Source organism: Anopheles stephensi, chromosome 2 (genome assembly GCF_013141755.1).
Source record: "Anopheles stephensi strain Indian chromosome 2, UCI_ANSTEP_V1.0, whole genome shotgun sequence".
Lineage (NCBI taxonomy): Eukaryota > Metazoa > Arthropoda > Insecta > Diptera > Culicidae > Anopheles > Anopheles stephensi.
Window position 1 is genome coordinate 64,538,209 of NC_050202.1, and position 25,884 is coordinate 64,564,092.

At 46.4% G+C, this 25,884-nt stretch overlaps 2 protein-coding genes across 7 annotated transcripts in view; both read left to right on the forward strand.

Moving 5' to 3' along the window:
• Positions 1–8,381, forward strand: part of LOC118506828 (organic cation transporter protein) — a 31,776-nt gene extending 23,395 nt beyond the window's left edge. For all 6 annotated transcript variants that reach the window (XM_036044534.1, XM_036044533.1, XM_036044535.1 and 3 more), the window contains 9 exons: positions 1,604–2,064; positions 2,592–2,738; positions 2,981–3,236; positions 3,307–3,574; positions 4,966–5,266; positions 5,496–5,676; positions 5,742–5,887; positions 5,964–6,088; positions 6,164–8,381. In XM_036044534.1, the coding sequence (XP_035900427.1) occupies positions 1,604–2,064; positions 2,592–2,738; positions 2,981–3,236; positions 3,307–3,574; positions 4,966–5,266; positions 5,496–5,676; positions 5,742–5,887; positions 5,964–6,088; positions 6,164–6,191 (1,913 nt within the window). In that variant the 3' untranslated portion in view covers positions 6,192–8,381. The remainder of the gene's footprint in view (positions 1–1,603; positions 2,065–2,591; positions 2,739–2,980; positions 3,237–3,306; positions 3,575–4,965; positions 5,267–5,495; positions 5,677–5,741; positions 5,888–5,963; positions 6,089–6,163) is intronic.
• A 2,534-nt stretch (positions 8,382–10,915) lies between these two features.
• On the forward strand, positions 10,916–25,738 carry LOC118506829 (organic cation transporter protein). The gene is made up of 7 exons (XM_036044539.1): positions 10,916–11,732; positions 21,117–21,525; positions 23,217–23,794; positions 23,870–24,044; positions 24,551–24,696; positions 24,824–25,002; positions 25,084–25,738. The coding sequence occupies exons 1-7, from the start codon at positions 11,232–11,234 to the stop codon at positions 25,172–25,174; spliced, it is 2,079 nt and encodes a 692-aa protein (XP_035900432.1). The 5' UTR covers positions 10,916–11,231; the 3' UTR covers positions 25,175–25,738.
• Positions 25,739–25,884: the final 146 nt, after the last annotated feature.

A 25,884-nucleotide genomic window follows, 5' to 3' on the forward strand; every position in this document is an offset into this window, starting at 1 on the left:
GCTTGATGTAATTTCCGTTCTGGGTGTTTTTTTTTTTCGAGAAGAAGAAAAAACGAATGATTGCGGATTCGCCTCTTTTTGGCTTGCAGTTTATCGAATGTTAAAAAAAGCGTCACCACTCCGATGGTTTAATCTGCTTCAACTGCAACGCCATACCGCACTTTGATACTTTGATTCATAATTGATGGTTTCAGGTATCAACGGCATTATTAAACCGATTCCGATCCGTGGCGATCACTCTTGATTGATGGATATGTCGTACGTGACTTAATTGAAATATTATTCCACCTTTACGGTGTCTGTTAGCGCCATGGTTAACAGGATGGGAAAGGCAGCACAGTTCGTTGTGTTTTCTGTACGATTTACTTGCTGTACGGTGCGAGAGTTATTTAGATTACGCGTGATATGAATTATTAATGTGACGAATTAACGTTTTTTTTTTGTTAGCTCTGCTTCGCAGCAAGAGATTATCGCCCCACCCTTTAATTAAATTCGTTCACGGTGGGATGTTTTACATGTAGGTTAATATACAGACTCTTTTAATTAAATCCTGAAGTAGGGTACGCCTAGTAAAATGTTTGATTTCGCTCGCTAAATAATTAGTTTGTTATACCAATTAAAAACAACTTAAGCTTGATAAAATCTTCTCGCACAAAAACAATCCTCAACATCTGCATGCCCGAAACAATCCTTCACGGAGCGCAATCTTGACCTGCAAACTCCATCACTGTCACGGCAGTGTTAAACTGGAGGGCACAAATGAAGAAGTTCCTCGTTATGGGTGGCCAGGTGGCCCTCCGATATAAATTGAATTTTAATCCGGAAAACGTGTAACACGGGGTGCGCACTAAAATCGAGCCGATCGAATCGAATGCAGTTCGAGTTTTTCCTTCGCGAGCCACCCCAGTACAGCCAAGGGCAAGGTTTTGTTGTGTTGCGTTTTGCTAAGCGTGGTTTTAGCGAAGGGAGGACAAACCTTTCGGAAGGGAGCCGAGCCGAAAGCACTTTTGTTTAACGGTGTGCCTTAATATTGGTCCACTTTACACACCCCGTTAGGCATTTGAGCGTTGGACTCGGTAGTGTTACGATCGCGAGTGTTTTGTGCCGGAGCTGCTCTGTTGGTGCGTGAGGGATCAAACTCGCTGCCTTATACTGCACCGTGTCTGGTTGTGTGATAAAGCGATCAAAAGTGCAACATCAAAGACATTCCAAGCAGGTATCGGTACCGAGGCAGAAATGTGTCGTTATTTAGCTGGCGCTGGCTTTACATTCTTCACCGTTCAAGCGAAGCGCATGTGAGATGCATAAGCATGATTGAAACGGAGACGGAATTTGATGGCACACCAGTGGAAAGGGGGTATGGGACGAAGTGCGCGTTTGTGCACGAGATTATGCACGGACACGAATTGTACGGCTCACTTGACCCATCACGCTGGAGTATTGGAGGCATTGTTTAGTGGCCCCAAAAACATACGTTGGTCGGCTTTCGGCGATGAAGCTTGATTTTCGGTTGAGAAGATTTTTGAAGCAATTTAAATTTCTAAAAAATACTGTTCCAATTCATTTATCTATGTTTTTCTGTTTTATTTGTTTCCGTTTGCAGTGAAGATGTTCAAATCGAAAAACAGCTCTCCGAACGAACCGTCCCCAGTGCCCGGCCATCCCGAACAGGACAGCACCGGGATGCACATTACGCTGAATCCCTCGTCACGGGCCACCAGCCCCAGTTCCGGGGGCAAGCTGCCGAGCGCTAGCCCATCGTCGCCCACGCCCTCCGCCAACCCGCCCCACCACCAAGCGAGTGCCAAGAGCATCAACAACAACAACAAAAGCAGTAGCAACAGCAAGGCGCACAGCAAACCGAGCGGCAAGGGTGGCGGCAATGGGGATGACGGTGGCGGTGGCACAAAGATGCCCCAGAAAAAGCACAAAAACGCGGACGAGGAGAACGACATCATCGGCGAACTGATTGGGGATTATGGCAAGTGGCAGTTCGTCATGACGTTTTTGCTCTCCCTGTTCCAGGTGCCGAACACGTTCCACATCTACTCGCCTACGTTTCAGGTAAGCTTCGCGGTTGAAGGGATATTTTTGGTAGGGACCAAAAGACAGAAAGAGAGAGAGAGAGCGTACACGAAGCCTGGCAAAATGTTCTTATTGGGGTATGAGTAATTAAAAACAATTTAATCCCATACATCCAGCAGTGCTCAATTAAGCAATTAAATACATTTTACTTAAAATGAGATCAAATTTTGAATTACACCTTCAGATAAATGCTCGCTGTATCGGCATTTTGTTTCTCGCTTCGACCGGTGTAACTCCGACGTTACAGTGTATCAAATCGGGCACGAAGATTTGCGACATGCCAAGAATTCGCATCACGATAATTAGACCAATTGAAAGCTCCACCTCCAGGCATCCAAGGCAGTTGTCTCGTTCCTTTTGCCTTCTCGTTCTCTTTCTCTCTCTCTCTGTCGATCTCGCTCCGGTTCAGCCGCACCGTTGTCACACGAAAAACAAGGAAAAACCATTTCAATATTCATACGGTGTCCCATTTCCGGTTAATGTTGCGCATAATCAATCCGTCCTAGGCAGCAGATAAAAGCTTCTGGTGCCGACGGCCAACACATCTCGACGATGTCCCGATCGACCGGTGGCGGAACGTGACGGGTTCGGTGGAAAATTGCAGGATGCTGAATTACGACTGGAATGCGCTAACGAGCGCCCAACTGTCAATGGTAGGTAGCGAACCGTGGTCGTCTTTCTTCACCGCCGTTGCCTTTGTGCGGCGGTTGTGCCGTTTTCCTTGGCGTGATGTTGTGCTGGGAAGAAAGAAAACACACAATATCGCCACAAGAGAAAATTACTCCCTCCGCTACTGTGGCAGGATGATAAATGGATGTAAATGCCCACTGCCGACGTCCGGATGTATTCGTCCATTTAGGTTGAAATCTAATCTTGGTCTAATTTCTGGTTGTAGAGCAATTTTTCGCTCCCGAAGAATCTCACCGATACGGTGGCGTGCAGCGCCTGGGAGTTTGACACACAGGACAACCTCGGCAACACCTGGTCCTCGGAGTGGAATCTCGTCTGCGACAAGGAGTACCTCAAGAATGTGGCCGAAATGTTTTTCCTGGCGGGCGTTGCAACCGGCGGCATCACGTCCGGCGTACTGTCCGACAAGTTTGGCCGCAAAATGATGCTCTTCATCTCTGCCGTCCTGCAGTCGATTTTTGGTGAGTGAAGGAAAGCTCCATGTTTTTTTTTTATCTTACTAACGCTACCTATCCCGCTTGTTACATCCAGGACTGGCCCTTTACTTTGCCGATTCGTTCGAGTTCTATCTAGTGCTGCGAGCGCTGCTAGGAATCGTATCCGTCTCGGTAACGTACGCGGGTCTTATTCTGGCGATCGAGTACGTGGATGGCAAATGGCGAACGATCGCCGGCATGTACAACCTGTTTCCGCTGCCCGTGTCCTACATTATGATCTCCGGAATTGCGTACCTAACGCAGGACTATCGAAACCTGCAGCTGTGCATTGGGCTCCCGGGCGTGTTTCTGTGCTTATTATGGTAAGTAATATTTCTTTTTATTATTTTGGTAAGTCAAAAAACTTTTGTTTTAGCCCTAGGATTCATGATCGAGGTGATCTTCGATCATCGAGAGAATTTGAAATAATATCAGTGTTGTCAAACCTAATTTGGCACATTTTAAACGAACGCTCTAACCATCAAATTTATTTAATATTCATCATCGAAATGCCTAGTGATAATACGGTTGATTTACACTCCGGCCCAAAGAGAAAATATCTTCCTATTTCGCTACTTGCCCATGCAGCTAGCAATAAATTAAACACACACACACGAACCGTTTCACCTGTCAAACAAGCGAACCATTTCACAGACCATTGGTGGTCGATGAAGTACATGACGCGTATGTCGCTGCAACTTGTTGCCTGCTCCGTCTGTCTGACGGATGAATTTTTCTTCCGTATCAGATTTCTCCCCGAAACAACTGCCGGAGCTGAAGTTGTATGTACGCCCACACCGTGGTCGGGGCTAGGATTTTGTGAAAATGTGCTTAAGCGATCGCTTAAAAATAGTTTGCTTTGCCGTTTGCTCCCCAGCGGCGAGGGAGCGACATGTGGCGCTATACATTTTTGAACGCGTAGTACAAAACATTCCCGTTCAAACTGTCTGTCTGGCCTGTCAGAACGATGCTAATTAAGCTCGAAAATCATCACCAGAAGATAACGAGATGCCAATCAACGAATCAACAATTCAATCGTTTGTTTTATTTTATTTATTTTTTCACCAAACAAATCGTTCATTTGCTGCTTGTGCTGCGAATAATTCACTCTCGTTGCTAAGATAGACACGACAACCTTGTAAAATTGGCAAAACAATTCCAACGGAGCGAGCGAGCGAGCGACAAACAACACGCTACGCCGCAGTACGGTATCAGACCCGAAAAACTGGCGTTGCGTGGAAAATGGTACCATCGACCTTCGGATGCTTCCATGTTTACATCAATTTCACTCACGGTACACGGTTGGTATTTGGTTCCGGGGAGAGCTACTCGGTCCCTCACTGTGCTCCGTTTCGTCGCCTGCCAGCAGGTAATGCGAAGCCGAGAGTTGTTGGAAAATGTTGCTCCCACTGCAAATTAGCAATTAGTGGTCGGGCTCGGTAAAGCATCCTTCCGAACGGATGCTGGTCGGGACCGGGTTGACCGTTGCCCCTGGATGGATGTGGTTTTGACATCGGAATGTCGGTACAGGGCATATTTGAAATTGTCAGCAAGCTACCTGTGCTTTAAATTTCCTCGAATCACCCGTAGGACGTAGTAGTGGAAAACGCGACTCAACACTTTACAGCACAAGTTTGACATTAAATATAAACGAATCAGCGAGCAAAAGCACGACGTTCAAGCCGTTGACTGTAGCTGTATGTCTTAATTTTAGGTTCGTCCTTCCGGAATCACCGCGCTGGCTGCTGTGCAAAGGTCGCATTACCGAGGTGAAGGAAGTCATCCGGAAAGCGGCAGCGTTCAACAAGCGCTCGTTACCGGACAATTTGGACAAACTGCTGAAGCCCCCGGTGGACGAGGAGGAAACGGCGGCCGGTGTTTGCGAGCTGTTCCGATCGAAATATCTGCGCCTGGTGACATTTTGCTTCCTGTGCATTTGGTTCACGATGAATCTCGTCTACTACGGTTTGGTACTGAACATGAACAGCTTCGGTGGCAACATTTATCTCAACTCGGTACGTTCATTGGTGTTTGGTGTTTGCAGGTTTTAAGTATTTTTTTCTTACGCACGTAAAAGCAAGTTTTTTTACGTTGTACAATGTTTTGCGTAGCTCACTGTTCCGCTATAAATACCCTTCTCGCCTGTTGTGCGCCTGGTGGCATGCAATCCGCGTGACACTGCTCGAATGTGCTCGAGCGAAATGATAGGCCCGTTCTACATTGATTTGTTACTAACATCCTCAGGCACTTGCCGGTTTGGTGGAAATTCCAGCGATCGCACTGGCCATGTACATCATCAATCGTACCGGCAAGAAGTGGCTGTTCTGTGCGACCTTCTTCGCTGCCGCCCTTGCCTGCCTGTGCGCCGCCATCGTCGAAGGAAAGCCGGAGTTTTTAGCGATGAAAATAACCTTCGTGATGATCGGTAAGCTCTGTTGAGATGATGGAAAATAGCAATATCGTTTGCTTAAAATATCTTCTCCTCTTCAGGTAAATTTACTATCAGCGCCGGAAATACCATCATGCCGGTGTACACGGCCGAACTATATCCGACCGCCATTCGAAACGTTGGTGTTGGTGCCTGTAATTTGGCAGCCGGTTTTGCCCTCATCCTTACGCCGTATCTATCGATGCTGGTAAGCTGGAGCCGTGATGAGCCTTCCGTACAAATACATCCATACATAAACATTATTTTAATTGCCACCTTTGTAGACAAAAATCGAGGATCACCTGCTTATGACGTTGCTGACGGCTTGGTGTATTTTTGGCGCAATTGTGATCATTTTCCTGCCGGAAGCGATGCAACATCACGAGCACGAGGAACACGATGAGGACAAGTGAGTAGGATTGTTGATCTATAGTATTTGATTTCGAGCAAAAATAATAGGAAACTTTCCCCGCTCGATCAACAGGGAAATCGATACACAGACAGCTGCTTAAAACGGAGGCATGAGAGCTGAGATGTTTAGCGACCCCGCCGTCATCAGTGCTGGCAGCCGGATAAATCACTTTCCATGATGGCCGACGGTACGGTGGAGCTAGTATTCGTACAGAAGTGATCAACGATCAATCAACTGCAAAAACTGCCATATCTACTACTCCCTCGACTCGTCGAGTTTGGCGCCACATGGAGGCACACTGATTCCATAAAACCGACTCAAAAAACCCCTGCAATTGAGGCTTCGCGCCAAGGATGGACCCGGTTCCGGTAGTGTGCTGGTTCTTCAATGTTATTCTAACTGGTCAATTGTGTGGAATGCTTCGGGGAAAGCACATTTTTATCCAAGCATCATCGATGTGTATAGTACGCTGTCTACCCAGAGCCTGGGCAATGTAACGCACCGTAACGTATACCACGTGGTTCGTCTCCCATTTTCCTAACCATACGCCGTGCAAGCGAACGTGGTAGCATTTATGATTTAATCCATGTCACAGTAAGCAACCGAACGATGGTTACAATAGGCATAAGTGTAATAGCAGAGTTCAATAGGAAGCGAACATTTCGAACCGGTACGCGGTGCACTGGCTGGTCCAGGTGGCCGTGTAACGAGATCGAATGTCCTTTGTGACCGGTTCACAATCACCCAAAAGTACACAAACACAACTGCACAATAGTTACGCAAAGTCCAATAGTTACTAAAAAAAACAACACCCGTACAAAAAAAAAAACCTCCTCCCGTACTGCGCTAGTGTTGGGCATCTTCCAATGCCCGGGCGGAGGCAAGGAAACATTTTATGAGATTTTGTATTACATTTAGAGAGCACGGAAAAGCCCACCCAGCTGTTGTGAGCAGCTTTCATCTTCTTTTTTAACCGTACCGTATGCTCAACGTTAAGGTCTGTCACATGTATTGATACGGGAAATTATTTGTGTAGTATTAGGTCGTTGGAAAACACTGTAGTAGTAGCTGTAATTTTAGGAGCAGTAGCAGTAGTAGCAATAGTATTCATGATATAAATAATCTTACGCAAACGATTGATGATCGATAAGCCGTGCTTTATGTGTATGTGTAAAGCTTTCAAATGGTATATAAGCGGAAAAATGGGGCAAAAGCCACTCAACCAAGGGCCAAACTGCAGATGCAAACCATTGCAAGCTCTTACCCTATCTCTCTCTCTCGCTTCCTTTCTCTCCTTGTGTCTTTTTAATGTCTCTGGCATGGCAGAATATGTTCAAAAAAAAAAAGCAGCATTAGAAGAATGGTCCCACAAGGCCTAGCGCATCCATCTATCCCGGTGGCACATGGAAGGAGAATGAGTCGTCAATGTTAGCTGTACTTAAACGTAAATGTGTCATGTGTCCCAATAAGACGTATTATTATCCTGTGACGATGGCGATACTGTTTGTCACAAATCACTCTTAGGCAAAACCAAACTAAAAAAATTTAAAGAAAGGATGAGACGCCAAAAGGATGCAGAAGAAGAAGCAAACATATAGGGATGGTTAACGGTTAATGAGAATTTTTATGAAGCTGGTTACGGCAATGGTTGGTGACTGTTTAAACGGAGATTATTATATGCGCATATACAGTAAGCGTTTCGAGGGGACAGTCGAGAGAGAAGGATCGGTACATAATCATGCCGGGCGTGTAGGATGGGTTTGTTATTGCAAAAATGTAGCGAATAGTTTATAAAATAGCAAGCAGGTAGGGTAGCAAGGCAGATCTGTGTTGTTATTGTTGAACCTGAACATGGAAGCTTTCTATCTATTTATTTCGCTCGTTTCGTACTTAACGCACTGCGCTCTCATTATGCGCGACCCCATTTATGCCGGTGTCGTGGTTCGTTTTTTTGTTTTGTTATTGGAGTTATCCACATACCAGGGGAGGCATTAGAGCATTTAGATAGGGACAGGATGAGTCTGTGTCCAGCGTATCCAGAGAGTATTAACAGCCAACCCAAGGGCAGAATGCTAATACACTGTAGGTGCTAGTGTTGTTGGGTGGTGGCCCGATGTGTGTCACTGTACATATCCTTTCCGAACACTGCTAGCACGAGCCGGTTGAAAGGATAGGTGAATGCGAGTAACCAATAACGAGTAAATGAGTGTGAACCGTCTTAACCGCTCCGCGAACGCGGCTATGAGTAGTTTCAACACGCTAGACATAATAAATGTGGTACACTATCGTACGCTGGCTGTCGGTACCTGATCTTCCATCACCAGCCGGACAGCCGGACCGTTCAAACCGATCCGAAACCAACTGGACCACTCATTAGACAATTACTGCGGACAATTGGAGCTCTCTGCTAACCAGTGGCACCACTTACCCGTGCGCGGCCAAAGTTCTTTAGGGCCTAAACGATTGTGTTTAATGGGGTTCGGAGGCTCACGTCGAGCATCCGAGTGTGATTCATCTACATTTTAACACGCACCGACGACCTTCGGAAAACCATCCAGCGGCCGTATTGATTCAATTTCCCACCGGAGGATAACAATTGCCGGTAAGTGTCACGGTGGGATAGCTTGGCGAGTTCTGCGAAAATAGAACAAACTGAAAAGTGAAACATAAGCACAAACCCCTTCCAGCTGTAGCGAGCTTAATTGTATGTTAATTGATGCAGCCCAGCAATGGTCACGATTTCAATGTTTCGAAGGCACTAAGCCATCGACATTGTGACACTTCTGTGTGTGAGTCTGTCGAGCTGCTCCCAGGGATCTCCGTTCGACCTGCTGACGAATGGAAGCCGCTCGGGGAACGATGGCCCAGAATCAACCATCGAACACGGGTTCGGAGTGAAGGTTACGGCTAAATTCCTGCCCGTGGACCGCGCAGCTGGCCACCAAACTCCCAGCAGGAGACAATCGACTAAACCGAACTGCAAAATGCGATCATTAGAACGCACCACCGACCAATCCATGATGTGGAGGTCATCTCACATTAGTCGACCACCGCGGCGCTTGATAAACAACCTCCCCTCTGCTCCATAGTAACAAACTCCAACCCGTGATGGAATGCATCGCAGACTCCGAACAGTGTCGACGGTAAAGTGCAGTTTCCTGCCAGACGTGCAAAACTAGGACAGGTGCCCGGCAGACTATAATTCTACTATTACGCTCCCAATTATTGATATTGGGAGGTTTCAGCCCGCCGTCCTTTACATTTCAGCATGAGTAAAATGAGTAAAAATGATCGATTAGCTACCTGCACAACCATGCTATAATTTAAACCCTTGCTGGACAGAAGGAAGTGTTATCCGAAACCAAATCATGTCAGGTTCGATTCAACACCAGATTGAAGTGGTCGTGTGCCGTGTCAGATATCGGCTGGTGATTGGGATGTGATTAGCTCCAAGAATAACATGAGCGAATAAACACCTCCCGGCTAGTTAGTAGCAGGAATCGAAAGTGTCTGGCTGTGTTATGTTCAAGGACGCGTGGTTTTTGGGTTCTCCATCTGCGGACACCTCCGAAGTGGCAATTTGATCCCATGGAATCAGATCTTCTATGCATCGACTTTTGCTTCTTTTATAATAATCAAGGACTAAAAGTCTCTCGCTCTCTTCTCTCTGTCACTCCACATGGTATGCAATTTGAAGCTTATCAAACACCTTACAATGCATGATCGATCAAAGTCGATCAAACCGGATGCATCTTGCACGATCAACATTTGATAAGCTAAAACAAACCCCTCTTCGCTCATTTCGCTGGGAAGGAAAGGGCAGGCTAACTGAAGCAAACGCTCCAACGCTAAAGAAAGTTGAACAACAACCATCATTCAGCACACATTGTCGCGCGCGCGCGCTTATCAGACAGCGTTACGGGTTACACGGCGATGACGTTTGATTAGCACCACAACCACCACCATCCAACACCTGTTTGTGGTCTATCGTGACACCGTACCCCATAGCCCATCATTCCGTCACCTCGGTCGGTTTAAATGGGCCATTTTCTCGATCACGTTCTACTGTGCAGAGCCCGTACAGACACGCACACACACCAGGCGAGACATATAACGCCTAATAACGGTAGAAAACGCACGCGTTTTGAGGGCTACATACAGTGGATTGTTTTATGGAAAAAACACGGTGTAGTGCCTCAAGGAACCACAACAATAAACTGCACTAATCGTTTGTATCCGTGTGACCGTGCAGCAGACACAGCCAGAAAGCTCAGATCACCTACCGCTACACTGCTGGGCGCGCGCTTGTTTAGGACTTCCCACTTGCCAGTAAGTGATAGATTGCCGGCGGCCAGCACTCTACAGATTGGTGTGGCTGGTGTAGTGTTAACGCTTTCGTATTATTACCCTTAATCGGCCAGTGCGCTTTGATCGTTCATTCTAAACAACTGCCGATGGTGGCCCCGGCACGCTCAAGACCCTGCACGGCGGCAACCCAAACCTCGAAAGTGTGAGTCGGTGGTGGTTTTGCAAAAAGTGCTACCTTTCCGGTCCGGACTTTACTGCTGCGATCGACCAAACCTACGGCAGCCGCAGTAAGGTGCCGATCGGCTATGGAATGTCAACGATGCCGAGGCAAGAAGAAAAGTGCACACGATCGCGAATAGAGCTTCTCGTGAGGAAAGGGTGGTGGGGGGGGGGAGGGAAAGGGAGCCTGAAGGTGGGAGAACGGGGTGTTCTCCCTCAAGTTCCTTTGTACGTGTGGTCGCTGCTGCTGGACGTCGTCCGATAGTCTATTTAACTTTGCGTCCACGCGCACGATCTGCTCAGTGTTTAGTAACGCTTCCTTCCAGCTAGAACACGAACTGGTTGCTTATTCGTCTTGCGAACGCGCACCGTGCCGGACGTTACGATCTCGCGCAAGACAAGGTGCCCGAGCCGTCTGTTGGCTGTTGGTAGAAAGCGTAGTGCAGTGCAGGGTGGATTGTGGCGCTAGCGAAGCGTTACCAAATTCGCGATCGTGCCGTTGGTGGTGCAGTGCAGTTACGAAAGACGCGGTGCGTGCCATTCGCGTGTCAATGTAAAATTCTACACAGAAATAAGCAACCACGGTAATTGCCTGCTTGCTTGAAGGTGTAGAATGAAGCGACACTATTACGTGCAGAAAATGAATAGCCAGGAAAAGTTGGGTGGTGAATCGGCCGGTAACGATACGGCCGCCGGCATCTACACGATCACGGTGCCGCGAGTTGAAGTGGCATTTCCGCGGGCTGGCGAAGAACCCGTCGGCAAGAGTTCTCCGAGTCCTACGTTTACCGCGATTCTGCAACGACCACCGAAGAGCGTCGTTGACTTTGGGACGGTCAATATTTACCAGGATAGTGGCAGGTCGGGCCACGGGATGGAGGGTGTTAAGGGAGGTCGTAGTGGTGCCCTCGCGGACGGTAAGATAGTTGATCCGTCCTTCGATGATAAGAGCGATAACAGTAGCAATCTGAGTGTGACGACCGCCAACGACGAGGACAGTGATATAATATCCGAGTACATCGGGCATTACGGCCGGTGGCAGTTTGGGTGGACGTTCTTGCTTTGTCTGTTCCAGATTCCTACCACATTTCACATCTTCTGTTTGGTGTTTCAGGTGAGTGGCACGTAAATGCATAAGATACTGCTGTAAAATAAGGGTTAACAGCTAGTAGTTGAAAGGACTTCCACGATTCCACGATTAAAACAGGTGGATACCCTTCGGTAAAGGGATTTCTAATGATCGGTTTGAAGGCAAATTGGTGTCAGTGGAACCGGTATTAAAAAGCTACAGTTTGTAGACACTTAAGGTGGTCTGCCCTACGCGAAAAAGCGTCTTCTGTTCAACCGGGCAGGTTGAATGTTAATCATGGCAATAAAACCATGAACACATCAATCCACACACCATCGAAGTTGATGGATTGTGCCCAGCAGTGTGATCGGAATTTCATTGCCGATTTTACGCCATCATTCGAGCATTATTTAGTACCGCCGTGCGGTGTGTCTGAGTTTAATGCCAGCCAGGTTCTTAGAGAGCATGGACAGTTTTTTTTTGTTTGTTGCCTTCCTCTCTTAATCATCCTTCCTTTATGCGCCTTGATTTAGCTCAAGTAACACCAGAAGCTAATAAGACACCGAGTGTGTTCCCCCTAGCCGCGGGTCCCCTTTTCAGAACTTCTTCAATGGGGTGCGCATTAGGAAATTGATTGAATACGGAAGAAAACCCACACCGTATCATCAAGTACGGTGGCGACCATCGGCGATGAAACGCGCCTTGATTGGATTCCAAAGGCAGCCCTGATTCGCGATTCACTTCCTGCGAGTCGACGGCAGGCCGTCTGTGCGCTGCTCACTCGACCGAACATCCTCGCGTGCCGAGCACCGATCCCAGGACGATTGCTGGAGTCGGATTGCACCTGCAAATTGCCACTTGGCTGTGTGCATTTAGTTTTCCTTATTGTCTACCGGTAATATGATAAGCCCGACGGTCGGAGCGTTATATTGGATGGGTTCACGCTTATGCCGTATCAGTCGCGGCGTTACTCCAATCGATATTGCAAATCGGATCTAGCGCCAAGATTGAACTGTTAAAGTTCATCTATTCCCCAAAATGTTCGACTTAATGCTTGACATGCTTTGTTTGACAAATTGGTCGTTACTTTCACTTTCCGACCGCTCCACGGGGTACGGCCCTTACGGCCGTAAGCTATAGCGTAACCTTGATCTATGAGACTTGCCAAACGATTAGTGACAACAAACCGTCAAACAAACCTGTTTTCTCATTTCTGCCACTTTTCGGACGGGTGAAGAAGCAACATCCCAGACAGAGCGGTTTCCGCCAACGCTAGGTCAATGTCAACCCGACTGTCGTTCGTGCAGGGATGCTGTGGAGGGGTTCCTGCACGTATGTGGGTGATGACGCCCTCTTGACTCACAATCCTAGGTAGAGACAAGCATAACTGCGCGTTTAGAAAGAGTGCTGCCTTTCAACAGTAATAGGGAGTTTACGTAGCGAATTGTAATTTATGACCAAGTTTTAGTTTAATGATAATTGTGTCAAGGCTGGAGCAACCTTCACCAAAACCAGCTTTTCCATTCTTTCTAATCCTACGCGCCATCCATTATGTTTTGGCTTGTGGCGTGCCGGCGAGAGCTTTTGCTTGGCGTGGAATAGTCATACGAAAGGTGGCGAATGCAATAGTAGGCTGAGAAAGTATCTTTGCGTTGTGCTTTTACTTAAGCTCAAGTGTGCTTTGGATTTTCAACTTGAGGTTGCTTGGATTCGGTCGTTGCGGGAGCAATGGTCGGTTGCTTCGAATATGTTTATAACTCTTAATTTTGTTTTAAATTTTAAAAATAATTAAATAGTATTATTTTAGGTTTTAATTTTATTTATTTTTTAAAAGTTTGTTGATTATAAACTATTTAAAATAAAATTTTCATTAAAATTCTAACACAAAGATTGTATAATAAAGATATATAAAACCTCCTTAATCAACTGTGGAGTGTGGATTAACTGAGGGTGTAATTAACCCTTTACACATCCATAACCAATCTCGAGGACCTCACTGTATACACGAGAGAACAATCTAATTTCCATGGAAACTCTCAACACATATGTATTGATTCCGAAAAGTAATGAATGCTCCGTGAAACGATCGAAACCAAGAATAGCTCAGAATATCGATTAACATGACAACTGATCGAATGCCAACTGAAGGAAACCATAAATCAAAGATACTAAAACGAAACCTATTAAAAGTAAACGCATACGGTCTTCAGTAACATTACGCTGCATAAATAAACATCTACCTCACATGTGTTTGGAGCTCAAAAAACAAACAAACAAAACCGCATAGGAGCGTGATTAAAGCATACGACTCACATCGCCCATATTTTGTCGCTGGTGCATGACTTGGCTGCTGAGCCAAAGACAGCAACTATCACGCTCACCCTTACGTGCTGGCGGGAATAAATTAATGTCCAAAGGTATGTTTCACCACCCTGAAACCTTGAGTGGCAAAAGTTGGTGGCAAGAAAGCGCCGACCGTCGTTTCCGATCAACCATAAAACGGTTCGTCCATCATGGGTCCGAACCGCGGCACAAAACCCCTGCCACGAACAATCACAAGCGGCCATTGACTTCCCCACATAATTCGGTCCCGAAATTCTGTCTGTGACTGGTGTGAATGGGGTTCGATCGTTCGGTTGGCAGTTTGCTAAGCACCTGTCCGCCGGGTTCTTCGTCTAGTTTGTTTTTGTGTTATGCTTTAATGCATTTCGGTGCATTTGTGGTCGATCAAGTTCGCACCAGACAGCCAACCAACTCAGTTTGGCAATCTAGCAAATGGGGCTAGCTTTCGCCGTTACACACTGCTTGTTTCGGCGAGCACGGTGTTGTATTAGTCGTGGTGCATCTTGGCGGCGATCGAAACAATCGGTGCTGTATTGCGTTGCTTAATTAAATTATTTACAGGCATAAGGAAATCATACCATCTTCTATAATGTTCTGTAAGGTGTCTCGGGTAAACCAGGATTGACATTCCGGGTTGTTTGTCCCGATGACAAATTGCTATATTATTCCAATCTACCGAGCTCAACCGCTCGTCCTTCCGTTGATTACGCTGGTGCGATGATATTACGATTAATGCCATATTCATACAAATCCATTCCCACCGTTACTTTCCTTTTCAGAACAACCTTACAGGGCGTTACGTTTAAAAATGGATCGCTCAAAGCTGCCAGGAAAGCTTTAATCGTACCGGCAACGGATGACGCAAGCCATCCAGTTCGTTACATTTGACATTAGAAACACGGTCATTTGAATTTAAATTTGTAAACGAAGGCGCCAGCCAGTCTTTACTTCGACCCGGTTTTCTTCCTGAAAGCTCTTTTAATCGTGTTGAAGTATTACCGATCGTTGATTGATAATGGTTCCTTTTATCCTTTTTTGTGCCGAAAAATGCAAGACTTTTTTTTTTGGCGTACCTCACCACCTCGCTAATGCATTATTTATAGGTGGTTATAAATTTGTTCTAACTCAGCATTCGCTTGCGGGATCGCGATACCGGAAGGACAATGGAGAGCGATCGAGGCACGCGCCAACTCATGTTTTGTTGTATTTTTTTAGTGTAACAATAACGTGTGTGAAAAAAAAAATGCATTCGTCACGCCTGTGACTTGACTTTGTGCTGATCACCGCCTAGGGCCGTAACAAAGAGGGATGAGAATGGGTGTAAAGGAATGGGTGTATAAATTCCTTATTTTTTACTGGAGCTGCTTCTTCTTCTTCCAGACCGCCTCCCCGTACGAAAGGCTGACTACTTTTCTACGGGTAAAATCAAGTCACAGAAAGCCAGAAATGGCAGGCCGAGACCTCTCGAGGTTGTAGTGCCACAGAAGAAGAAGAAGAAGCTTCTTCTTCTTCAGCTGCTTAGTTGGGAGGGTGATGAAAAGCGTCAAGGTTGAGTGAAAAACCGATCAACGATCGTGATGGTCGATTGTAGCGGGGTGCAATTTGCGAACAATTTCCTTCATCCGCTTGTTCGTCTAGGCGTTGTTTGTTTTCTTTTCTTTTTGAGCTGGATTAAGCGTTTAGGGTATACAAAAAAAAACAAAACACGATGAACTATTTGCGAACTGTTGCGGGAAATGAAACGACCTAGACCTTGACATCTGGTGCACGATCATCGCATACGGGGAAGCGTACGAAGCGGTGATCGAACTCTTTTCTTCTCGATCGTTTTAATGTAAACAGGGAGCATACTTATAATTTTTTTTATATTTTGTTTATAAATAATGACTCCAAGAAGTATTCAAGATCACGAGCAAACTATACCGCGATCAAAACAAACCATTCAGAAATTATTCAAAATCCCACACGCTGCTGCCATGACGCCGTGCGGGATTTCCTTTCGCTTGAGTTCCGATTTGGCAAATCAGCTTCCTGCATCCTTCCAGCGAACCGGTGCACCCGGTGCGTCAAGCACGCGAAACCAGTTGACCTCCGCTATCATTCTCACGTCCTCCGACTATGCTTCAACGGACGATCGCCACGCACAAACACTACACAGGTGCGACAACCGGCCAGTCACCGGTCTGGCTTCGCGAAACGGCTAGTCAAAGACCGCCCGAATCCCTTTTGGTACCGGCAAAAACGGGACCGACCGGTGTGCATTCGGAGTGACCCTGGGCAGGTGAAGTGCCGGTGCGTGTAGCATTGAAAAGTTCAATCCCTCTCTGCGTCTGTTGGGCCGCTCTTCAAAGCTCGAAACCGGAATCGGAACCTTGCGAGAACTCTCTACAGTTCTCGACAAATGACCGATGTTGCCCTCGGGCGATGCGGATTTGTATTTTGACCTTTTGCCTGTAGGTGTTAGGGTGTTCTGTTTTGCGCAGTTCTAACATACAAAAGCACTTCAAAGCGACTTTAAAGCTTAAGACACTGGTGATTTGTCGCTAATGACCTCAGCGCTTCAGGCTGGGTTTATCTGTAAGGACCTCCCCCCGTTTTCCGTGGGCTAGCGGTACTGTGTGTACTCGCCCTCGTTACGATAAACGCGTGGCGCAGGGAAATGTCGTGTCGGTTCGCACCCATTGCAAGGGGCGTTCTAACGGACGGTAGTTGTTACGTCGAATCTGGCACCAGCTTTGTGCTGCGACGTACACATTTTCGCTTCAACTGATGCAACTTCCTGCCGGTATTTCAATGGCTCAATCGACTTCAGTCGACACACTGGCCGGTGTGTACGATGTAGAGTGCAAATAAAAAAAAACTACGCTCCACGATCCTTCCGGAACCAGTTCATCGGTGTATTAGCTAATAGCGCAGAAGCGTTTGCCTGTGCGTTAGAACGTATCAATATTCATTAAAGGTGGGCCTGTTTGCCAACCGAAACTACTAACGCTGGCGCAATAAATAATTCTCGAACGCAATTAGACGTTTTATGACCCGTAACGCACTTGTTTAATCCGGTTGCTTGTTATCCATACGCACTGCTTCTCGGTGGAAGATATTTTTTATTCTTATTCTACTGCGAGGTCAATTATTTGCATTTCCGACGATTATTGGAGGAGGGAAAGGGAATTATTTTTAGAAGCAATGTTTAATTTATAATTATTATTTTTTTATGATTATGCTATAAAAAGGATGCTTCCTGTAGCTTAGTGTGTTTTGGTGAGATATGTAGTAGAGGAAGAACATCCACAAGCATTTGGAAAAGCGTAGAAGAAATCTGAATGCATAGGAAATTGGACTAATTCTCGGACTGCAAACGTAAAAAATCCTTGACCCAAAAGTATCAAACTATCAAAAACTCAATCATCAAACTATCAACTATCAAACTAATCAAAACTATCAAATTCTTAATATTTTTTGTTTAAAGACCTGATATTGCCCGCTGCCGATGGGAATTTAAAGGGTTCGCTGTCTCTGATCTACTATCAAAGGTGATTTTTAGCTGGTCCAACATTTTTACGAATAGGTTTTACACAATGTTGTAGACGAGGTCAGGAGCAAAGCATTGCATTTTTCTTTGCCTAATGCTTCTTGATGATGGGGTTTTGTTTCCCTCAGTTATTTCGTACTTAATATGCTAACGGTCACAAAGAACGCCGAAGAAGAAGTAGCAACGCTGTGAGAAGAACAAAATAGAAGGATTCCTGTCAGTCACTCAGTCACCGCTATCCTGAGTCAAGTAGGTCCAATGACGCGCGTTGTTCACATGCATCTTCAAACACTTCTTCTGGATGATTGTCTGCTGCTTAAACACAAAAAGCCGAAGCTTCCGCCTTCATGTCGCTTTGGCATCTCATCACCCATCGAGCAACTGCTCTGATTCTTTGACTCAAGGCGTAAAGACGACAAAGGCACCATGCACACAGTTTCTACTGCACTATACGATCGTGCAGAACACGTTGTGCACACCTTCGTTATAAAGTTTATTGCGCATGTAGCTTTACAATCTGCAAGACTGCTTAACACTGCTTTAATTGTGGACAATATGTCCCGGTTAGTAAGAATAACAATCCCAGCATGATAAAATGACAATCTCAACTGTACCGAGCCTTCGTCTTGTGCAGGAATGAAGGGCATAATAATTTAACAGCACGATAGCGTGCCATCTGTTGCAAGGCAGGACAAGACTGAAAAAATAAGGTATAATTTCATGGCGCTCCTAGTCTGGCGCTCCTCATCCATTTAACACTCCACACCTTTGCAAGGAGTTCCCAAACACAATATCCACGATTAGAAATCCTTAGCAAAAACGAAACGAATTAAATTAATCCACCGAAGGAAGCCCCACGGCCTATTCCCACAACAAACCCAGACTCACGCGCCCAATCAATCAATCAGAAGGTGCCATTTCGCACCACCCATCGTAATCTATTAATGATTAACGTACGGCCTAACGGTTGGATTAATTGTGCAGCACCCTCCACGATAACCCAGCCAACCGACTGACCGTCGCCAGAATTGTGCGATTCGGAGCGAATCAGGAAATCGAAACCGATACCGCCGCCAAGACGATATACAGACTGTCGCGTCATCATACCGTTGTTGCCTTGCGCTGCCATTGCTTTGCCAAGGCCGCCAAGGACGTGTGGACGCAAACCAACTGTAATGGGCTCCGTTGGCGAAGCAGGTTATGCTTACATCCTATCGTAGCTGTTTTGCGCGATACTAAAACATACTAAAAATAAACTCAGCCTTCCGACCGAATCCCGTTCGATATGCGCGCTCGCGTATGCTGATGAAATTGAAGTAAAAGCTATGCCCCATATGGTGCATGTAATTTATTTTACATCGCAGGAAACAATCAATCAGCCGGTCGATCGATCCAGGAAGCGATCAACTTTAAACCTCTCGATCGCCGGATAGATATCAAAAACTGTATCAAATCTGCTAACTGATTCGATCTTGCGCCGACCTTCCAGATTTTGAGACGCTCGATCATTCCATCCATTCAGGCACATGATATCACAAAAGCCACAGTCAATCAGACAACCGACACCACCCACCGACACCGGTTTTTGCTCGCCAGTCCACAATTACATTGTAGCATTTTCTTGGACGCCACGGTCAAGATGACGGCCGAGCTAATTGAGTTCTTTGCGAGAAATTAAATCAACACATTAGGCCGGTCGCCCGGTTGTCGATCGATCACAGAAAGGGTTGGTTGGTTGGTTGGTATGTGCAGATTTCAAACGACTATTATTGCGCCGTGTTGTGCGCGATCATGTCCACCACACAAGCACGAAAAGGACACGATGGTAGGAAGCTGCGAGAAAACGAGCGCGCTTCGACCGTGACCTTGCGCAAAAGACGCGTACACGGGCGCGTAGGTTGTGCGTTCATACGCCACGAACGCCATGAGCATGTTAATGCGGTGGGTTTAGAAGCTGTCGACGATAAAGATTGCTTATCGCAGCTGTTAGTGATGTCGAGCGGGTAAAGGGTTATGTCACAAAGTGTGCAGATCTGTTGCAATGTCCTTGCAATGGAGAAATTTAAAGTGCAAGAGCGATTCGCATTCCATGACGCATAATGCACTGAGGTCGATAATGGAGCTATTGTTGTTTCGATCGAACCAGTTCGAGATCACATCGAGCAGAAGGGGTAAGAAGTGAAGAAAGGGGAGAAAATTGTCATAATTTGCATATCCATCGACTGACTACCCGCAGGGATCGCATTCACTTCACGTAGGTCTGCGGTGGGGTCTATTGAGCACACAAGCAAAAGTGCCATTTACACGCATCGACATGATGAATAGTACGTTGTGTTGGGCTGCATGTGCCAGCTATTAACCGATATAATATCGGTGGCGCTAACGGCATGTGGGTTTTTTTTTTATTTTGTTTGCAATTAATGAGATCATGAATAGCTTTTAATAAGCCATTAAGTTAATCGGGCGTGTAACGGATGCATAAAATATAGCTATTTTCACTATTGTTCGTGTGACAGGCCAGTATCCTAGCCACCCAATGTCTGGTGTATGATGCCCTTTACATAACGCTAAATTCATTACAGCGTTCTCAGTTCATTTGAAGCAGATTTTGAAGACATTTAGGAACCTGTAGCTAAAGCATCGAACCATCTGTGATTGTAAATTGACCTAACGACCTTTTTGGTCATGCATGCCATTTCTGGCTTACTAGACTTAATGACACCACGCAGTGGGATAGTTAGTCCTCACTACAGGGGAACGATGTGGATGGGATTTGAACCCCGGTCCTGCCGTATGAAGACCGGCGCCGTCGTCACTTCACTACCGGGTCGCGCCGGACAGTAAAGCATTGTCTAAAAGTTATGTTGATGAGAAAATTGGTTTCAATGTGAATGAATATCCTAGATAAGATAATAAAATAAAACTCCCCGGCCGCCGGCCATGTCTAAGACAAGGACGGCCAATTACGCAAAAGGGACAGCGAGGTTTTATTTATTTTTGCAATGCCTTTACCGGCGGACATTTTTCCAATTATTATTTATTCCTAATTGAATGGCAATTGATTGCTTAGGCACGGATAGAGCTGCAGATATACGAACATTTATTTAGAACCATTTCCAAGCTGTCAAGTAATTGCTAGGAGGACGATCGGGACCGTCTGGCAATATTTATTCTGTTTGGATGTCGGTTCATCGGACTTCCGTCGATCCGTTTGAAACTTTAGCCTTCTATTTTCTAGGATTGGAGGATGGATACATCTTATATTGTCTTGTAATTTAAAGATTTGCTCGAAAATCTCTCCAGTTCCGGTAAAATAAGGGAAAGGAGAGAAGCTAGAAATTTTAGGTCTAGACCTCTAGAAGTTGTAGTGCCAACACAAAACCCAAGCACGCACAAGCGAATAAAGCTGAACATGAATAGCGTTACGAAGCGTTACTCTCAGGTGTCTCTTGCTTCTTCGCTTTTGTGTGACAGAGGAAGAAATATAATTCAAAACCTTTAAAAACTATAATACTTAACACGTTATCCTTTCACTTATCCTCCCCCGATACTAGGCGGCTGCCCGTGACTTTTGGTGTGCTCGGCCAGAACATTTGGCTTCCGTACCGCTGGAACTGTGGCGAAACCTCACGCAAGCAACAACCGCCAGCCAGTGCAGTGTGCGGGCGGCACCGTACGAACATCTGACGGTGGACAGCATCCTCGATTACTTCCAGGGTGCATCGAATGCAACCGACAGCGAGCGTATTGCCTGCGGTGCGTACGAGTACGATGACACAGTGTTCGGTCAAACGATCATCGCCGAGTTTGGGCTCGTCTGTGACCGGGGCCACCTGATGAGCATCGTGGAGATGTGCTTTCTGGCTGGTGCTGCACTTGGAAGCGTTGGAAGCGGATGGATCTCGGACCAGTTCGGGCGACGGCACACGCTGATGGGGTTCGCTCTGATCCAGGGTGTTACAGGTACGAACCCTTTACTTATCAGTTTTTTGTTGGAACAAAGTCTAAACATAGTTCTAAGAGTTAGAGGATGAGAGGAATTGCTGAGCTCATGAAGTCTGCTACCAACGCAGGGCCAATTTAACATCGGCTCAGTACGTGCCGGTCCCAGCCAGTGTCGTGCTATTGTTTTGCATGCCTCGCAAACCAATTACACGCTCAATTTTCGTAACCAATTGCACACGGGATGTGCGGGCGCTGTTTAGTGGCGTGCCTAATGGAACGCTCTGCTGGTTAAGCACGGGTCTGCTACAATAAGCTATGCAGGATGAGCATGCATGCAGTGGCCGCCTACACCCATTTTTGGGAAGAAAAATTCCTTCGCTTGTGTCCGGAGCGGTTTGCCCTAATCGTTTCGGAGGAGCGCAATTTTGATTCCATTATCAGATTTTTCTAAGTAAGGGTAGTGTTGTTTGCTTTAGTAATTGAGTATTAATTTCCGTAGCACAGGGTAGTTGATAAAATTTCGCAAATCATTACAAACATCCAACTGAGCATTGTGCAAAATCGGTCGCATGTAAGCCACAGTCTGAAACAAAAAATTGATAGCAAAACTGGGGAATGTAAAAACGATCAAATTTACTTCGAGTTGCTGCTGCCTTTTTGCTCTGCGTCATACACACTGTAGACGGAAGTGGTTAGGTTTTGACATCCATTCCCTCCCGAGCACGAGCGTTCAGAGAAACAATTTACCTACCGCAAGCTCACGATCGAAAGCGCATCGCACGACATCTTCTTTACAAGTGAACGAGAAAATCGAGTGAAGATTCTCCCAGAGCTGAGGATCACATTAGTCTCTCCGCTTTCACGATTTCGTGAGAATGGCCGACTAGCTTAATGGGTTTCTTATGACTTTCTAGGAAGTACACAAACTTACATAATAAAATGGTTAAAACATATTAGCTGACGCTTGCCCAAGCTTACAATCTAACATGATCCCTCGCTCATGCAATAAATGACGAATCAGTCAAAGTAACGATCACTATCAACCTTGCATCACATTCGCCTCACCTTCAGCACAGTTTCTATCAAAATGCGCTACCGAAGCATACATGTGACCCAAACGTTCTTAAGCAAAACATGCAAGAAACGTGCGAGCCTAATCGGTTAGTCATGTACGGTACGTGCAGTTATGGCATTTTTACGATGGGCTCTTCCCTCTAGCTCATCTTCGCTCCTGCCCAATGAGAAATGCCCTGTTTGGATCGTAAATCTCGTTTCGTGACGGGACTCTGCATCTGAAGACAGCTGAACGATTCCGAGATCGAGCATGTAGACGACAACTTTTATTACAAGGAAGACAAACTCATTAGTAGCTGCGAACGGGGTCTGTTTGACGCAAAACTGGACCTGACCTTCGGGGAACATAATTCTAGCTTCCAGATTGTTATTGCAGAGTTTACTGCTCCATTTGACATAGATACATAGGGAAGTAAAAGCCACACCAGCTAACCTAACCTACATTTCAAGCTTCCGGTGTGGCGGCCGGTCAGTAACGCAAACCTCAAACCTCAGCCAATCATTACTGCTAGACATTCATGAGGCAAACAAAAAAACAAAAACGACAAACAAATGTATCCATCGCACACCAAGGACCTCACTCAGTGACAGAAGCAATTAGTAAAAATCAATCATCCCCCGTTCGATCGTCGTAGGCTTTGCGCTCGGGTTCGTGACGTCGCTCCAGCTGTACATGGGACTTCGGGTGGTGATCGGGTTCGCCTCGATGTCGGTCGCCGTCGTTAGCTTCGTGCTGGTGGTCGAGCTGGTAAGCGGACGGTACCGCACGATCATCGGCATCCTCAACATACTTCCGGTGGCCTTGGCCTACATCCTGGCGGCGGGTATCGCTTACGTGGCGCGTGACTGGCGCACGATGCAGTTCGCCATTACCGTGCCCGGGCTGCTGCTCGTCACCAGCTGGTACTGGTGCCCGGAATCTCCCCGCTGGCTGCTGGCCAAAGGTCGGCTGGATGAACTCTGCCAACTGCTGGAGCGGGCCGCCTCCACCAACAACCTACAGCTACCGGCCAACTATCGGAAAGCGTTGCTGGTGGATGGAACGGACGCGGGCTACGAACCGGAAGCAGCTATCTCGGTGGGTGACGTATTCCGGCGCAAGTTTATACGCACCACGCTCGTCATGATCGTCGTCTGGTTCGGCATCATACTGATCTACTTCGGCATTACGCTGCATCTGAGCAATCTTGGAGGCGATATCTATCTGAACACGGTAAGTGCAAGTGCTGCCTACCTGCCTGCAACCTGCGTCATCTTGCGTTCCCCTCCGTTATTCTTTCTCTGACAGGTCATTGCCGGTTCGGTCGAATCAATTGCCATCTGTCTCAGTATCGTGGTGGTGCTGAAGCTCGGACTGCGGATTAATTTATTCCTCTACATGGTCGTCGCCGGATTGTCCTGCATCGTGATGAACTTCGTGCCGGATGGTAACCTCTGGCTGATAATTACGCTGGCGATGATCGGTGAGTGAGCAATTGCGCTGCCAGACCGGTAGCAGCCGCTTAATTAATGAAGGCGCCCGACCGGGAAAGTACCCTCGAACAGATGAGGAACTGATGCCTTCAAGCACTCGAAAAGCTAAATTTAGCTGCCTGCCTAGCTGACACCTTTCTATTAGACAATGCTTTTGCCCAGCTAACCGAATTTTCATTTCATCGTCCCGAAAGACGGACCGGTCCGTTCGGTCACATCCTTCAGGCGCTCGCCGACCATGTTACTAAAACATTATTCAATTTGTGTCGCACGCTCACGCTAGTGTCATCGTTGTCGGCGTGGTGATTTATTCAAGTGTTATCAATTTCTCACTCTTCATTCTCACGTCGGATGAAACGGTCGGTCGGGTTGCGGCGTTTTTTTTTCATCTAATCCGCTTCATTGTTTAAAGCACATGGCTCATCTCGCGTTTTTGTTCTCTTTTTTTCCTCTTTTTTCCACCACGACTTCCTACGCCCGTACACCCCGCCCCCAGTCAAGTGCTGTGTTGGAGCGTGTAATGCCATCATACCGACGTTTACCGCGTACCAGTATCCGACGACGATGCGCAACCTTGGCGTTGGCGTGGGGAACTTTGCTGCCGGCGTGGCGCTTATCATTGTACCGTACCTGTGGCTGCTGGTGAGTGATGCCGTTTCATTACTAATTTAACTTCCCGCCTCTATGGCCTAATACAGTTAGGCGGTAGGATTTAAAGAGAACAACCATTTATTTCAAACATACTTTTGGCTCACGTTAATCATCACAGGAACACGTCGATCAGTATCTGCCGATGACGATTATGGGTGTGTTCAGCATTATCGGTGCCCTTTCGTTAGCCGTGCTGAAGGACAAACTGAGCAAAAAGTATCGTCAACACAAGCAGGCCAAACAAGCGTCCACCATCAACAAGCAGCATGCTGCGATGGCAAACGGTGATTCGCAACGGTAAGCTCACACGTGGTTACGCTAATAGTAACGCACTTTCTGTAACGCTTCTAACGTGTCACTCCGATTGTCTACCTTTAGGCGCGTTGATTCACATCACCCGTACGATGCGGCAGAAACGGCCGGAATCAGCAACATTGGATTTGCGCACAACGAAAGCATATTCCTGTGAGGCTTGCTTTTGCTCTCTACGTAGTTGTGGTGCACAACAGAACAACGGCAACAAATGACAGTAACGGTTAGGGTATACGGTTTTGGTAGAATATAGTTTGGAGATTTCTAATGCAGCTAGATGGTAGACTCAAACGGGCTAGCTGGCAAATAGGAAACACTCGTCATATCGTATCGGCTCATCACAAAATTTAAAGCTAGTATTTAAATTTACCACCTGTGGCATTAGGTAACAAGCAAAACAAACAGGTTGATATTAGACGTTAGCACAAAGGTTAAACGCAATAGGGAGGCGCTCGCATTCATGACAGTATTTCGAACGGGTCGAAGGATTGGTGTACAAATAACGTAGAACACAAGCCCTATATACGGCTTACCAGCATGGGAACATCGCGATCGCAACACACACGATGAAAAACCACAAAGAAAGGACAACACACACACAATGTGATAATAAATGCTATACCATACGTCTGGTACATTCATGTAGCAATGTCAAAAGCTCCGATAAAGGTTGAAGCAAACAGTTCATGGACATGACATGTATTTGAGGATGTTTGTAAGATATGTAGAACGTAAGGACATCTATGCAGCAAAGTATTAAGTATCGTTAGAGTAGTGAAAATCATTGGTGCAATACTTATAGTTTTGTTTACGCGAGGGCTATAGAAAGAGAGTAAAAAATGCATGTGTCATTTATGTTCTGTGCAT